The following is a 17,608-nucleotide window of genomic DNA, read 5'->3' as shown; positions in this document are numbered from 1 at the left end:
GTATGCATGTGAAGGCAGACGAGCGAATACTTTTGGCAATATAGTACAGACAGACAGAGACAACACTATTGATCCCAAAGGAAATGCAGCACTCACAGCACAGTAATAAGGGTGGAACACACACACACACACACACACACACACACACACACACACACACAAAGATGAAAAAGGCAGTGCAATAGCAGTACATAACAGTCCTGAATAAATGTGTGCATATATTGTTACTGAAAGTGTCTAGGTGTGAGTGTCCAGATGTGCAAGATGCATGGTAGGGGTTACAGAAAGTGAAATATGTACAGTAAGGTGTTTATGTGCAGATGGATAGAATAAACCTATGACTTGGCATGACATTCAGATTCAGTCCTCATTTCTCTGCTTCCTTCCTCTCTTCTTGTGGCCCCACTGGAAGAGTGAGGCCACAAGAACCTGATGGCCAACATGGAAGGCTCGCTCAAAATACCTTTAGATAATCATCCAGTTATCTAAGTAGTACATGTTCAAGTTGATAATGTCTTTTTGGGGCTTTTTTCTATTTGGTAGTAGGATACCTTTGCTTAGTGTATATAGTGGGAAAAATGTACAACCCCAATTCCAATCAAGTTGGGACATTGTAAGAGAAATAAACAATGATTTGCAAATCCTTTAACCTATATTCCATTGAATACACTACAAAGACAAGATATTTAATGTTCAAACAGATACACCTTTTTGCAAATATTCACTCATTTTGAATTTGATGCCTGCAGTACGTTCCAAAGAAGTTGGGACAGGAGCAACAAAAGACTGGGAAAGTTGAGGAATGCTCAAAAAAAAAAAAAAAAAACCCACACCTGTTTGGAACATTCCACAGGTGAACAGGTTCATTGGAAACAGGTGAATGTCATGATGGGGCATAAAGGGAGCATCCCTGAAAGGCTCAGTCGTTCACAAGCAAGGATGGGGTGAGGTTCACCACTTTGAGAAACGTTCTTAAACTGTTGGACCATTTGCTCACAATGTGCAATTGCAAGAAATTTAGGGATCATCCACAGTCCACAATATCATCAAAAGATTGAGAATCTGGAGAAATCCCTGCAAGTAAGCAGCAAGGCAGAAAACCAACATTGAATGCCCATGATCTTCGATCTCTCAGGTGGCACTGCATTAAAAACCCGACATCATTCTGTAACGGATATTACCACATGGGCTCAGGAACACTTCAGAAAACCACTGTCAGTGCCTGGAGTCCAGACCTGTCTCCCATTGAAAATGTGTGGCACATTATGAACTGCAAAATACGACCTCTGAGTGTTGAGCAACTGATGATGTACATCAAGCAAGAATGGGAAAGAATTACACTTCCAAAGCTTCAACAATTAGTGTCCTCAGTTCCCAAACACTTGAGTGTTAAAAGGAAAGGTGATGTAAGTGGTAAACTGTGTCCCAACTTCTTTGGAACATGTTGCAGGCATCGAATTCAAAATGACTATTTGCAAAAATCTAAAGTTTATCCGTTGGAACATTAAACATCTTGTCTAGAGTATTCAATTGAATATAGGTTGAAAAGGATTTGCAAATCATTGTATTCTGTTTTTATTTGTTTTACACAACATCCCAACTTCATTGGAATTGTGCATAAAATGTGCCTTCGCAATGTGCCTGAAATCATACTACTTGGTAAGACTGCAGCTAACCATGCAAACTGCACTCAGCCCTGCCCACTGACTTAAACCCTGTGCCTCACAAGCATGCAAAGAGCCCCCTTCTTACACATCTTGGGTTGTTTTTGAACACATGTGCATGCAGAGAGCTGCCAGATGCTACAAATTTTTCACCGATTTTTGGAGAGTTCATATAGCTTATCAGTTTGAGTTCAACTGCACTTTTGTAGCCACTACAGCCTAAGAAATTACTTGGAAGAGGTTTTTCATTTTAAGGCTATTAAAGTGAATAGAAACATTTATTAAAAGTCAGATTTGGAATAGGTAGCATTGTATTTATTATGAGCAAGTTATAATATAATATATAACTCAGTTTGAAGAACATTTGATAATATACATGCGCAAAAAGTGAAATGTGGGCAATTGTAGACCTAGTTAAAAATGTCAGCTCTGCCAAGTTAGAGGTGCTAGGTTGTGCCCCATGCCTCAAGTCATGAGCTACTTCCTCATATTTTCAAGTTGAGAGTGAAAATCTTAGCAAGTTGCTTTGAAACAAGCACTTGATTGAGAATTTAGATAATATTCTGTTGCTGAATGTATGACCAGTCACTTCATTAAGCACACCTACCTTGTTTCTACATTCATTATCCATTTTATCAGCGAAGTTTTCCATGTAGGTGCATTTTGCAGTTCTACGATTACAGACTGTAGTCCATCTCTTTCCCTGCAAACTGTCAGCTCCCTTTCACCCTGTTCTTTAATGATAAGGACCCCCACAGAGCAGGTATTGTATGGGTGGTGGATCATTCTCAGCACTGCAGTGACAAAGACATGGTGGTGCATGTTAATGTGTGTTGTGCTGGTATGAGTGGATCAGACAGTAGCACTGCTGGAGCTTTTAAAGTGCCCAGTGCCTGTCCACTCTATTAGACACTCATACCTTGTTGGTCTACCATGTAGATGTAAAGTCAGAGACAGTAGCTCATCTCCTGCTGCAAAGTTTGTATTGGTCATCCTCTTGTCCTTCAGTGGTCTCAGGACGCTGTTGGCTGAATATTTTTGGTTGGTGGATCTTCAGTCCAGTAGTGACATTGAGGTGTTTAAAAACTATGTCTGTGACACTGTGGTGCTGAGAATGATTCATCACCCGCATAATACCTGATCTGTGGTGGTCCTGGCTGTTAAAGGAGGTTAAGTTCGTAATGATATTTTGCTAATTTACATCAGAATGTTCCATATGTCACTGCCTCACTATCGGGTTTTAAAAAGGCAGAGAAAAACCCAAAACTGACTGCTGTCAGTTGCTTAAACTTCAGTAAATGGAGCTAAATATGCATTCAGCCACATGTCTAACATCCACTCATTTTTAGCAGTCCCTCCCTCAAATGCATACGCACGCAAGTGTTTCATGCACACTGCCCAGAGACTGTTTTTAGTAGAACTTGTCTGAATTACACCTGAAACTGACAAAATGCTCAGCACATTAGGTCTAGACAGACACTGTTGGTGCTGAATTTGGACTCACATGATCTGAGGACTTCTTGCTCAGCAGGTATAAGGCAGTGATTATTTTAAGTGTGTGCTTGACATTAGGTAAAGCCGCAAGAATGGAGTCTGCCGTTGCTTGTCCCTTTGTGGTGGGAGGAGGAGTCGTCATAGTGCTGGGAAAGTTGGGCATCCAAGCTCCAAAGTCAAACTGAAAAAACAGACAAGGTCAGGAGCCATGTGAATCAAGAATACTGGAATAAAAATAAATAAAATGAATAAACATCCACTCCATTGACCAACTGAATTAGGATATAAAAGCCATACTGAAATCACTGCTTTGTGCCATGCGACCAAAGCCATCTCAGACACTTATTTAAAGGCAAGTACTAAAAGAGGGATGAGGCACCTAATCAGACTCCACAGCTTTCTGCATCAAGACTTATTAGGGAGGGAGTATATCTACAGAGGTTTTGCCCTTTTTCAAATGAATATTTGTCTTCCAACTTGAACAATGGTGTGAGCATGAATGCATATTTGGCAGTGAGTGGTAAGACAGACAATATGATAACAATGGGTTAAATGTAGTGTATATTCTGGATTTTGTCAAGCAGTTATAACCAGAAATTTCAGAACATAGGAAAGGTGCAGCCAAGTTAACTAAATCTTACCTGAAGTTAAGATAATATAGCTACCTAGACAGCAACATTGATCCATCACTGATTTTATCAGCATAATCATGGTTGAAATTTCAATGTCACTGTTGCATAAGCATTGAATTACACTATATGGACAAAATATTGGGACATCTGCAGATTAAACCTAGGAGATTTTATGATATTCCATTCTAAATCCATAAGCATTAATATGGAGTTGGTCCACCCTCTGCAATTACTACTCTTCTGGGAAGATTTATACAAGATTTTGAGTGTGTCTGAGGGAATTTCTGCTCATTCATCCAGAAGAGCATTTGCAAGGTCAGACACTGATGATGGATGAGGGGTCTGTCCAACAATCCCCATTCTAGTACATCCCAAAGGGGTTGAGGTCAGGGCTCTGTGAGGGCCAGTCAAGTTCTACTAAACTCACCTGGCCATGCCTTTATGGACCTTGCTTTGTGCATTGGGGCTCAGTCATGCTGGAACAGAAAAGGTTCTTCCCCAAACTGTTCCCACAAAGTTGGAAGCATACAATTGTCAAATGTCATTGTCTGCTGAAGCATTAAGATTTCCCTTTACTGGAACTAAGGGTTCTAAACCAACCCCTGAAAAACAACTCCATGGCAATATCCCTCCCAAACCAAACTACATCAGGCACAATGTAGTCAGGCAGGTAACATTCTTGTGACATTTGCCAAACCCAGACCTGACCATCAGACTTCTCCAGTCATTGCTTCACACCACTCCATCCAACACTTGGCATTGTGCTTGATGTAAGGTTTGCATACAGCTGCTTGGCCCTGGAAACCCATACCATGAAGGTCCTGGCCCACAGTTTTTGTGCTGATGTCAGGAGGTTTGGAACTCTGCTCAGCAGTTAGTGTCAGCAACAGTGCGTAAGTCATAAACATATGTGCCTCAGTGCTTGGTGAATTGTTATGGTTCCTAAACACTTCCACTTTAGAATTTCTAGGAGGGAAGAAATTTCATGAACCGACTTGTTGCAATGGTGGCATCCAACTACAATACCATGCTCAAATTCACTGAGCACTTCAGAATGATCTATTCTTTTAGGAATGTTTTTAGGCACACTGCATGGCTATGTGCTTGATGTGATACACCTGCGGCAATAAGACTAAATAACATTTTAATTCAATCATTAAGAAGTGTATCCCAATACTTTTGTACATATAGTGCATCAGTGAAAGTCAGCAACTCCTAACATTGGCCACAATGTTAGTGAATATACATTGATTTACATTTGATGGCAAGATCACCCATTGTAACATTGGCAATAATGGTAACTGGAGAAAATTAGCTATTCAGTCATTTACTGGGCTGAGAAATGTGATTGTCCACATTTGCACCAACAGAAAAAGAGGGAGATATTCTTTTATATGTTTTTTGTACAGCAGAAGTTTGTTTAATAAATCTGAACAAAAACCAAGTTACTCATTTTAGGTCAGTTGGCTTTTTAAGAAATAAACTATATAAAGTGGGATGGCTTTGATTTTCTAAAGATTGAAAAGGACTGTAGTAAAACTGGTGTTATACTGAATTTTGTTAAAACTGAAAGCCCAACACCCCTCAGCTACCTTCCAAAGTGCCGCCCTCCCCATTTTTGCCCAAAACAGACATCCATACCCATGATTTTACTGGTGCAATTTGACAAACTCAAAAGGGTGTTACTTTGAGATGTTTTGCGAACACTGGCACAAGTCCATCTTTGTTATGAACCACAATCTGCTTTAAGCAAAATGATACTGCCTAACCTGGCCGTTGTTGACTGCAGCATGTTGGGCCGATACTGTGAAGATCAACATGGTGACAAACTTGACGAGTTCAGCCACTGTATGGAAGGACTTGGGGATTCCTAATTGGGGGGGGGGGGGGGGGGGGTTACATTTTAGACCAATGGACAGTCCATAGGTTACATGGCTTCATGAACGTCACAGAAACAAAATGATTACAGCGTCATTTCCAGTACGTCTGTTAACCCAGTCCCAAAATAAATCACAACACGCACCACTGTTGTCATTTTTCAGAAAGCCATGTTCTACAATCTCCGTCAGCCATGTCTGGAGCTCGGAGTCCTCCTGGACATGACGATCGGTGTAGTAATGTGCCACCACTCCGTTCACAAACCTGGAGGTTTCACAGTTAATATGATAGCTTGACCATTTACACAGAAATCTTCATTGTCATACATGTATAAAAATACTGCCTAGCATATTTACAGTCTACATTTAATGTAGCTTCATCATACTTGTGAATGATGTTCCACAACTTGAGGCCATCATCTCTGTAGTAGTAATGGGGAATGTTCTCCAGGCCTCTCTCCTTGATGTTGTCCGGCAAACACAGAGAGCTATAGGTCAGACTGGCAGTCGCTCTTCTCATAAGTGTAATCATTCCTTTTAGACCTATAGCACAGCTCTGTGTGGTAAAGATGTAAAGAGAAGGTAAATCACTGAAGAAACCCAGATAGGTGATGAATAGTGACTAACAGTCATAAGCATCTCCACAAGTATACTTTTGGAATGATCAAGTTCTTAAAGGAAATATGTACCGTGGAAAAAATTCCTTCAGCTGATGTCAGCTGTTTCCTCGCCATGATATTGATTTGCAGTGTGTAGCGAATGTGAGGAAACAGAAGCTGTGAGATGAAAAGCAAATAACTGCATTATCATGTTTTACTAAACAATAGTTCACAAGCTCCTCAAGCAGGTCCCATTTATGTGAATTTTTAAAAGTTCCACACCTAGGTAACTACACCTCACCTAAGTGTACATTGTACAACAGTGTAATTAATGTAACCTCATTGCCACAATGCTAATTGGTTCCAAATGGCTTTTATTTGGATCTGTAGTATTACTGTAAGAGTCTGGTGTAAATATACACTGGTATATTTAACCCTCATAGATGTGTTAGAAATAAATCAAAGTACGAACTACTGTCCCATCAAAAACAAAAAAAAGAAAAGTGCTAAAACAGAGGGGATAACGTGCATCATTCAAACATCTGTGTGCTCCTGGGAGGAATCAACCTTTGGTACCACTATAATCAAGTTTACATTTTTATCAAATTTATCATTAAGAGAGCTTTGTTGATCTTAAGTACTTCCCTTTTCTGCATGTGCATCAAAGCACATATGTTTCTAACTGAAAATTGGAAGAAATAGGTAGCACCTACCTTGAAGAGGGGATGAACAGAGGGCAAGGCACGCAGGGTTGCCATGGTAAAGACCTCAGCCAACAGGTGAGTGCGTAGTAGATGGAAGTTCAGCTCGTGTTCGTTAAATTCTGCGTTTCTCACGAAGAGCTTCGCCAAAAGCCAGTCATGCTTGGAGTCAGTGGGGAGGAAAATGGGGTTCTGCGCCTCAGGCTTCTGCTTCAGCTAAGAGAAAGAAAGTTTGCTTTTATTCAACTTAGTGAAAAGGTTTAAACTCTACAATTCCCAGTGAGGAAGGAAGCTCTGGACCCCTGGCAGGTCCTGGCTGGTTTAAGAGGTTAATCCTTGCTTATGTCTATTTGCAGTTGAAGACAACAGCAAACAGTGTCTTCAGCTGAGGTCTGAGGTCTTACCTGGATGGCGATGGGCAGCAATTTGCCCTGAGGATTGCTGAAGAGTAAGCAAAGAGGGGCAGCCAGATACTGCTGAATCCCATCTATCACATTTCCCACAATTCCATCTAGTCTTGCATAGTCACACAGGAAGATATTTCCCTTCTGATTGAACACATTTAAAGGGAAAATCAGAAAAGGTACACATGTAATAAGTGGCAAATCACTCAAAGAACTGTTTTTTTCACACTGTACCTCCATTTCTTTTTCCAAAGAGCTCTCTTTTGGTAAAGCAGACTTGACCATGTCATTAGTGACTGGAAAGTTGTTGGGCAGCTTTGAGCAACGCTTGATCATCATGGGATTCGAGCCATTCAGAAACTGGTAGCCAAAGAACGTGTCGGTCATCCAGTGTTTCTTGATGTATTCTGGAAAAAGTATAGACACCGTCTGTTATGGTGGTGGTCGGATCTAAAAGTTAAGCATTCCATGTTTTGAGAAAAAAAAAAAAAAAAAAAAAACCATGGGTCCAAGGCGTGTTCCACTGAACATCCTCAAGTTCCTCCATACTGTTCCATGTGTTTGTGGGATGAAAGTTGTTCAGTTTTAAGTCCAGTGAACTGAAATACAGTAAGAAGGTGTTAAACATGAACCACCAGTACATACATTCATTCAGTTACAGCTACAAGGTGGAACCTACGTGTTTAACTGTGAGTGCTGAAACTCCTTTTCCTTCGTGAAGGAGAATCTAACCTCATAAGGCAAACCACTTGCTGAGTCCACCTGTACAATGTGAGGAATTTCAGAGTCATACACACTCCATCTGCAAGACACACAGCACACACAGTCACACTGTTGTAAATGCTTTTACATTTGGAATGGCTTTCACCAAGGAGAATCCACAATTATTAACATACCTCTTCTGCTTCTGATGGTAAAACCATGAAATACAGTAAAATTCACAAGATGCACAACATTTTTGGAGTGCTCAGAAGCTAAGATGGAGATATATGCAGCTATTCTTAAAGCTGCTGCTGAAAACTATAGATTTATGCACACAGTAAGAGCAGGTGAAAAGGAGGAGCAGCATGCATTTATAGTGACGAACTGCAAAAATACCACTGTTTATGAATTTGTCGTGTGAGAATATGTTGTGATCAACCTTTTTAATATAGTAATTCATTCCAAAGTGAAATAGTAAATTTTTGGCAGAAATTGTGGAATAAATATCAATTGTATCCACAAGTCCCCAGAAAATGATTTTAACTTGCATATCGGCAACGCATCAGACAGTAATAAAAAACTTGCTAGTTGGCAGCTCTGCTGAAGCCACATCCTGGATCTAGTGATCACTAATGGTTTAAGCACAAATGTGTGGTTAATCTCTGATCTTATTTCTGTACATTTCCTCAAGATAATGTAGAAATAAGTAAGAAAGTGTCTGAACTTTATATTAGAAAGGTTTATATTGATTTAGAAACCATGTTATGTGCATATATGCAATCTGCACAGTGCTAAGCTGGTGACTAAGCTTCCATCCACAAATCACAGACAGGTTAGATTGATTTTAGAGGAATGTCACTTACATGAAGTCCTCACATTTTTTTGCAACATCTTCAAGCCGATGGCCAACAGCCATTTCCTCTGTGTCCTTGTGGCTCAACTTGGCTACATAGAAAAAGGGGAAAAAAAATACATTGAAAAGTTTAGTAATAAGCTACTATTACCTTTCAGAAAATAAAAAAACTATTAATGCACCCTTAAGACTAACAAAACTAAAAATCTAACAGAAATTAAATTAAATACAAAATGACATTTTTTAAAACTAACAACCCTGCCAGTAAATTCTTCACTGTTTGGGTGATTATTTTTTCTTCTCCGTCTTCATTTAACCATGGGAAGCACAGGGAAATTTAAATATCTTTCAACTGAGCCCTGGTCAAGAAGGCAGCACATAACAGCCAAGAGAACAATCAGAGAAACGACAACTACATCACCACCAACAAAATCAAAAGACAGAATTCTTTAACTTAATCTGGCAAGAACATGAATTCACTCAGCGCAAATGTTTCAGCAGATGATTCCATGAAACTAAGGGCATTTTCACACTAGAGCTTTTGTAAACAGTTTTCACATGATCAAATATACTGAACTCACTGAGCAGATGTTCCTTTATCTGGAACAAAGCTCTGGTGTGAAAACACTTAGTTACAGTGCTTCATTTTTAAGTTGTCGCTGGAAGCAAACCCCCAGACCACCTATTTCAAGAGAACCAATCTCTGGTCCTCCTGAAATCATTGTTCTGGGGTTTGCTTCCAGTATACTCTGGTATGGCACACTGCATATATGGAAGCCATCTGTCCCCGGCATCGCATGTGCAGTTGTGTAATTGGTTCATTTTGTAACATGACTGCTTTGACATATCGCTTCACTTCCCTTTTCAAGTTTTAAATGGTGGGGAAAGCATTTCTGTAGACAAGAGGTTTTTCGCTGCTTGGGTTTTTGCATTTAAAGAAAATAAAAAGCAGCAAACTACCATTTTGCAAACCTGCTTGCAAAAAGTCTCATATGGAAATGTTGTACTGACTCAATTCAAATGGAATTCTTGTGATGAAAGCAACTGACAATAATGAGCCCCTCCCCCAGAGCCCGTCCTGGGTGCAGACCCCAGGTGCCTCTTCAAAATTTCAGCCATGTCATTGGCTTCCACCTTGCTGCCACATATACTCACAGCTGGGCACAAAGAAAGAAATTGCTCTGAATCTTCTCTTCTTGATGATACTTAAATGCATGTAAAACCAAGTTGAGTGAGAACTAAGTTGTGTTTCAATTGTGCTTGTGTCTTAAAGAGAGAATTGCATCACAAATGGCTATCAGTTTTACACTGCACCCCACCCTTATCTCCTTCACCCCCACTTGCAATACCTGACACCTACTTTGACACCCCTGGTAAATTTTCTAGATCTGCCACTACTTAGAACACCTAACATTCATGACCAATTTTGGGGTGAGCATAAACATACATTAGCATATTCTAACACTGCTATATTTGTAGTTACAAACCTGTAGCTTCTCTGAGAATTGTTTTCTTCTTTGGAGACAACCACTGGTAACAAGGGAAAAGCCGCTGGCGTCCTTCAGGATCAGTGACGATAACTTTAGAGCAGAACCAGTGATCTTCAAGCTCGAGTGCCTTGAGCTCCAGCTGAACCAGGAAGAAGGGCCGAAGACTTTCTTTGCAAGACACAGTCAGCGTCTTCTGTTGGGGAATGTATTCAGATTAACATACTGTTGGGATACTACACAGCAGATTGTCTCAGTTCACTGTACAACCATATACTTTCTCTGAGCTCTATTGACTTCCTGAAGAGATCAGGGAATGTTTGCCATCGTGTTTATTTTCCCTTCTATTCCAAACGCATTACTCAACATCACAGTTTAATATGTAAATTAGAAACCTTTTATAAAAATGGGCCTCATTCATGAATCCTTCAGAAATATGAGCAAATTAGGAGTGAAGTACACCTCAGCCACATATACTCACAGCTGGGCACAAAGAAAGAAATTGCTCTGAATCTTCTCTTCTTGATAATACTTAAATGCATGTAAAACCAAGTTGAGTGAGAACTAAGTTGTGTTTCAATTAAATTAAATGAGCTGTCAGATTTACTTCGAAAGTGTTAGTTTGATCAATGTAATCTTGTTCAGTAAAAATCAGCACCCAGAATACAGCAGAAATACACTGTTTTAAAATACCATTCCTTATTAAACTTAAAGCTGTTGCTTTTATGTTCTATTGTGAAGACCTGTTCAATTGCCAACTCAATTCATGCATCTAGAACATTACTGGAGGGGCCTGTTAGCTGGGCTACAACCATCATGCCAGCATGTCAAATTATTACTTACGGAATGTTTTGCATCATTTTAGGCCTTTCACTTTGTATAAATGAAGTAAAACTGTATATATTGTATAGTGTGGGTTTCCTATTTCAATGGCACACACACTGAGGCAGTCATGCGCTACAGGTTAGGGAACCAGCCCTGTGACCTGAAGGTCCCTGGTTTGATCCCCTGTACGTGACTGAAGTGCCCCCAACTGCTCCGCGGGTGTTGCGGATAGGGCTGCCCACCTCTCTGGGCAAGTCTGCACACTGCCTTCTAGTGTGTATGCATTCATGAATGTGTATGTGGTGTTTTACTGCACAGAAGGGTTCAATGAGGTGAAGAAATGTGATGGTGATGAGGTGGTGAAATTTCCCCATTGTGGGACTAAGGGTCACTTAATCTTTAAGTAATTTGAGTATTAATAGCTCCCACTTGCAAAAAAAATAAATAAAAATAAATTTAATAAATGTAAAAAAAAAATAAAAAAAAACCACAAAAAAAAAAGTAATTTATGCTCATTTCATGAATGTGGCCCACTTTGTTCTTAAATGCATTTCTCCAAAAAACTTAAGGACTTACTGATACATTTTTATATTACTGCAGAAAAGAAAATGAATCCAGTGCCAGGCTTTATACTGTCACTAAGCATAATATAATACAATAAAAATAGATTGTAATAAAATGCAGTCAACTTACTGAACAGCACAGCATCTCTGCAGAATGACCAAGGATTTGTGGTTCACTACTATCCTTTGTACCAATGAGATTGATGAAGACTGTGTTGGCGTTCCCTGCATTGAGAGCATCACCCATGAAGACTTCAATTGTGTAATTCGCCATGGTTCCCCTGGAATTAAAGACGTTTAAAAACAGTTTAAGTTCCCATCTGATTGTGTTCAGGGCCACCTTTACCTAAAGAAGTCGTGCCACTAAGATTCCACCAGTTGTTTCAAGCAATTGTTTTGATTTATCAGCCATCCTACCAAAAAAACTAATTATATCAAATCAAAATGTGTAGCACCTTTTACAACAGAAGTGACAAATCAGCTTCAAAGAATTCTAGAAAAGAAAGTTTTAACAAGAATTTTTTTTTTTTTTTTTTTTTTTTTTAAACAAAAACCCAACAGGCAAGCCAGGGGCAAAAGTGGCAAGGAACAACTCCCTCAGAACTGAGGAAAAAACCTTGAGAGGAACCAGGCTCACCAGGGGGGACCCATCCTCCTCTGGTCAAACTACCTACAAGTGATTATACTACTAACATTACTAGCAGTAGTATTAGTAGTAGTAATAACTAGGAGTCCATGAAAACAGTGTAGGGTGGGCAGCTAGTCCACGGTAGGTGGCACTAGCTGGGGTTTGGGCAGCTGGTCTGAAGTGGGTAGCAAGAGGGCTCAGCAGTCAGTCGTCCTTCAGTGTCCAGCCGAACATGTGGGCGGTTGTATACTCGGAAAAAAGGCAGGGAGATGGAATTAGTTTTATTCTGTCTGTATGTAAAACAGGGGATGTAAACATTTACAGAGTGTGGCTAATGACTGGCAGATCTGACTGACAGCTTAACTAAAAGGAGAGAACCAGAAGGACAAGACTCGAGACCACTCAAACAGTTTGGCATCCCTCCGCTCCACCGTCCACAAACCTGAGTGACCGCATGCGAGCAGTGGGACGACAGCAACAGCGTCTCAGTTTACTATAATTCCCTGTGTCCATGGACCCCTGGATCTGCTGCCTTTATCTAAGGGGGAACATTACCTACCAAAAGCTAAACTGAACAAGTGAGTTTTCAGCCTAGTTTTAAAGATCGAGACAGAGTCCCGAACATTTTCTCGAAGATCATTCCAGAGTTTGGGGGCTTTATAAGAAAAAGCTCTTCCCCCAGCTGTAGCCTTATGAATTCTAGGAACTATTAATAAGCCAGCACTCTGGGATCTGCATAGTCATGATGGCTCGTAATGGGAAATAAGGTCTTGCAGGTACTCAGGAGCGAGCCCATGTAGGGCTTTATACGTCAATAAAAGAATTTTATAAATCAATTCGGAATTTAACAGGCAGCTAATGAAGTGATGATAGCACTGGACTGATATTTTCTAGTTTTAGTGAGGACCCTGGCTGCACCAATTTGGACTAGTTGAAGTTTGCTTAAATTCCCGCTTGTACATCCTGACAGTAGTGCATTACAGTAGTCTAGCCTGGAAGTAATAAAGGTATGTACTAGTGTTTCTGCATCACACAGGGATAGGGAATTTCTTATCTTGGCAATGTTGTGAAGATGTGGAGAAGCTGTCCTAGTGATGCTGCCTGTGAAAGATTTTTTGCTCCTGAGCCAGGTGTAACTGGAAAGTCAGCGAGATTTAAAATTAAATCTGGTAGTTTATTTCTTGCCAATTTAGGACCCAGAAGGAGAACCTCTTTTGTTACTGTTTAGTAGGAGGAAGTTCCTTAACACCCAGCATTTCACACCTTTTACACAGCCCTCTATTTTCTTTAACCTGTATTTGTCATCAGGCTTGGCTGATATGTACAGTTGAGTATCGTCTGCATAACAATGAAAGTTTACACCATGGTTACTTAACTGCCTAACGGTAACATGTATAGTGTAAATAATGGTCCTAAAATAGAGCCATGCGGAATTCCAAATCTTACTTTTGAATAACTCGAATACAAAAGTTGTTTACACTGACGAACTGGTAACGTTGTTTTAAGTAAGATTGGAACCATGATAGGGCTGTCCCTGTGACTCCAACCATGTTTTCTAACCTTTCTAGGAGAATATTGTGGTCTATTGTATTGAAAGCTGCACTGAGGTCAAGTAGCACTAACAGGGATACATGGCCTTGATCAGAGGCAAGATCACAGCACTGAGACAGCTCTACTTAAATTAATGTGGCCTGAATCCAGATTGGAATTTCTCATATATATGTTTATGTAGATATGAACTAAGTTGTTGGGCCACAGCTTTAAGATCTTCGATATAATGGCAAGTTAGAAATAGGCCTGTAATTAAACAATACGCTAACATCAAGATTTAGTTTCTTGATCAGGAGGTTTGATAACTGCTAGTTTAAAAGCTTTGGAAACCTAGCCCAAACCAAGGGACGAGTTTACTATAGTTAAAAGAGGGTTTATAATGACTGGCAGTACTTCGAGTAATTTTGAGGGAATTGCATTGAGTATACAGGTTGTACAATTTGCAGAGGAGATATCTTCTCTAGCTCTGGGAGTGGGGGAAAAGTTCCCAGGCTCTTTCCTACAACTGTGTTTTATATCATCCAAGTCAGATGACAGCCAAATTGGATTTAATAATGTGGGTTGAATTTGTTGTCTAATATTTTCAATTTCATTATTAAAGAAGTCCATAAAAACTTCAGAAATCCCAGCAACTCTCACCAGTGGTTCAGTACCTGCCCGATTTTGTGATTTGGGAAGTCACACTAAACAGAGCTCTAGGATTATATTTATTGTTCTCGATCAGCGAGGCCAGGTATGCTGAGCGAGCTTTTGTGAGAGCATTTCTATACTCTATAAGGCTGTCCTTCCAGGCAGAGTGGAACACTTCCAACTTTGTTTGTCACCATTTCTGCTCTAGTTTCCGAACTGTTTGTTTTACGGTATGGGTTTTATCGTTGTACCATGGGTCGAGCTTTTTCTGCCATATTCTTTTTTATTTTTAAGTTGAGCCACATTTTCTAAAGTGGATCGGAAGGTATTTTCTAAATAATCGGTTAGTAACTGTAGCTACATTGGGTCTGATGGAGTGAAAACTGGCATTGATGGTTCTGGAAGATTTTCTATAAATTGTAGGTCAGTAAAAGGTTTTATTGAGCGCTTTGTAGAATAATGAGGGAATGTACATATTATGGCTAAGATGTAGCTCATATGAAATCAAGTGGTCGGAGACTGCTGAGGTTTGCAGTAGGATATTAAGCTTGTCTATGTTAAGACCTAGGGTCAAAACTAAATCTAAAGTGTGACTACAGTAGTGTGTAGGCCCTGTCACATTTTGGGTAATACCAGAGACTAGAATTGAAGTAAATTACTTTTAAAAATTTTAAAGTAAATTTTTTTTTAGTGGGTCATCTACCTTCTCAAAGTGAATATGAAGATCTAATACAATTATTACTTTATCATTGCACACAGCCAGGTTTGCAGCAAAATCCCTAAATTCTTTGAATTTTTAAAAGAAGAGCCCTGGTGGTCTGTAAATGTTAAATAATGCAAATGCATTCTTTTTTGTGACCAGATTTGTAACATGAATGGAAAGGACCTCAAAGGAAGTGAAAGTGTCATTGTTTCTGACCAATATCTAGAGTATCTTGACCTGTGCATAATTATAGCCTATAGGGGTGGCTTCATTTAAAGCTGAATATTCATCTGGTCTAACCTATGTTTCAGTGAGACAGAAGATGTCAAATTTATGATCGCTTATTTAATTTACGATAACTGCTTTTGAGTTTAGTGATCTTATATTGAGTAGTCCAAATTTTAGATCTAAGGTGTCATCATCTGAATACGGATATATATTGATTAGGTTGTTTAAATGGGCTGATTGAGTTTGTCTATGATTAAATTTAGTTTTAATTCAGGGCAAAGACAGTCTCAAAGGGTGACGCCTCAAGGCAGGTCGCAGACACTCAGTTTAGCCTGTCAACGGCCTGGTCCCAGCTCTGGACTGTCAGCAGCTGTTTACACTACTCTGCCGACTAACTAAAAGACTGAGCTATGCTGCAAGAAAGAAAGGCAGCACGCTCCCATATGGGGTGGACACCATCCCTGCCTATAAGACCAGGCTTGATCTCAAAACGCAACCAATTGTCTATAAAGCCCACTTGATTTTCAGAACACCACTTGGACATTCAGCAGTTTAATGCCGAAAGCCTGCTGTAGGCTTCCGCGCCTGTGGCATTGGGATGGGGCCAGAGCAAGTTACAGCATTGGACACCATCTGGGCCCATTTAATCACCTCTCTAATCTTACCCTTAGTTATCTCAGACTGCTGCAGATGAATATCATTTCGCCCTTCATGTATGACTATCCTCGAATATCTCATCAGCTAACAGTCTAAGGTTGCCATCTTAATGTCTGGTGCTCTGGCTCCCGATAAACATCTAAATGTTACTGCTGGCACCCCTAAAGGAGTAGCTAATTTCAAGTCTCCTATAACCAGAGTAATTTTAACAGGTTCCAAAGTGGGTGTTTCACTGAGCAAACCTGTTTGACACGCGAATCGGAGAAGCATGGCATTCCCAGTGGGCTAGCTTTGGCCTCAGCTTTCTGGCTAGACTGCCGAGTCATCACCCATTCGCCCCGCTGTAAGGGCTCCAACACCGGAGTCGAGGGGGTGCTAACTCTCCCTAAGGCACCCGGAGCTGCTAACACTTACTATTGCTGTCTATCCCTTAAACCCCGGATGCGCACCTCTAGCTGGACCACTTTCTCCACCAGAGAGAAAGCTCTCTCAGTCGCTCGCTGATATGGTCGATTTGACTTGGTTGGGGCTTCAAACTGGGAGGACTCAATATTGGAATGGAATTTTAATATTTGCAAAAGAAAAGAATCCCGATATTTGTGTCTCTTGCTTTATGTTTAGCGATACGGTGCAGGCAAGTTTCACAGTAGTCAACATTCTATATACATTAGTCTCAAAAACATGCCTTTCATGACAAATTACTTCTGAAATCCATCTTGCATTGGTGCATTTCACCTGCTATAGTACAGTTCACACTGTCATACTGCCAGTCCAAAAATGATTTCCATTATAGTGGACAGACTGCTTTTGGACTTTGATGTAAATGGGTTTCAGTACTTTAACATTTAGCATAGTGCTGGGTGATATCATCTATATCAGTATACTGTGATACCATTTCCTGTTAGTGATATTTTTAGTAATATGCATGATACACAAGGGGCATTTAATTTTGTCCACTATTCAGTCCTTGATGGTTTATATTTAACTCATTTGCCCAAAATCCATAAAAATAAGGAAACGATTAATTTAGCTACCTAGCTTTAAATTTACTATTGTGTAATTTAATATAGTGTAGCTAGCTAGCTGCAAATGTTTGGCTCAAGAGTGGCACTAATCAAATGCCAGGGGCACCTGCTGCTCCTAAGTGGCACTAACCATGGCACCTGCCGCTCAGGGGTGGCACTAACCAAACACCAATGGCACCTGCCACCCATCACTTGCACTCAATTGCTGCTCAGGTGTGACACTTACCAAACCTTTGGCACCAGCTAGCGGCATCTGCTATTTAGAAGTGGCACTAGCCATCCACAGTGAACATGCACAATCAATGTACTAAACTTAAATTAATACTTGTTTAAAGTCAACAATTTCATTTTTTAAAAATTAGAACATTTACAAGACTATGCAAAC

General features: G+C 40.1%; 1 protein-coding gene across 1 annotated transcript in view; it reads right to left on the bottom strand.

Annotated features, from left to right (window-relative positions):
• LOC108429564 (polyunsaturated fatty acid lipoxygenase ALOX15B-like) overlaps positions 1–17,608 on the bottom strand; it is a 28,859-nt gene that overhangs the window by 1,878 nt on the left and 9,373 nt on the right. Inside the window, exons 2-14 of the mRNA XM_017701398.1 lie at positions 11,932–12,082; positions 10,414–10,609; positions 8,937–9,018; positions 8,051–8,173; positions 7,873–7,970; positions 7,606–7,778; positions 7,372–7,515; positions 6,980–7,183; positions 6,357–6,443; positions 6,054–6,223; positions 5,814–5,932; positions 5,560–5,660; positions 3,169–3,339 (exon numbers count right to left, since the gene is read on the bottom strand). Coding sequence (XP_017556887.1) covers positions 3,169–3,339; positions 5,560–5,660; positions 5,814–5,932; positions 6,054–6,223; positions 6,357–6,443; positions 6,980–7,183; positions 7,372–7,515; positions 7,606–7,778; positions 7,873–7,970; positions 8,051–8,173; positions 8,937–9,018; positions 10,414–10,609; positions 11,932–12,075 — 1,812 coding nt within the window. The 5' untranslated portion in view covers positions 12,076–12,082. The remainder of the gene's footprint in view (positions 1–3,168; positions 3,340–5,559; positions 5,661–5,813; positions 5,933–6,053; positions 6,224–6,356; positions 6,444–6,979; positions 7,184–7,371; positions 7,516–7,605; positions 7,779–7,872; positions 7,971–8,050; positions 8,174–8,936; positions 9,019–10,413; positions 10,610–11,931; positions 12,083–17,608) is intronic.

This window comes from Pygocentrus nattereri, chromosome 5 (assembly GCF_015220715.1).
Source record: "Pygocentrus nattereri isolate fPygNat1 chromosome 5, fPygNat1.pri, whole genome shotgun sequence".
NCBI lineage: Eukaryota > Metazoa > Chordata > Actinopteri > Characiformes > Serrasalmidae > Pygocentrus > Pygocentrus nattereri.
Note: the sequence above shows the minus strand (reverse complement) of the source record. Positions and strands in the feature narration are given on the sequence as shown.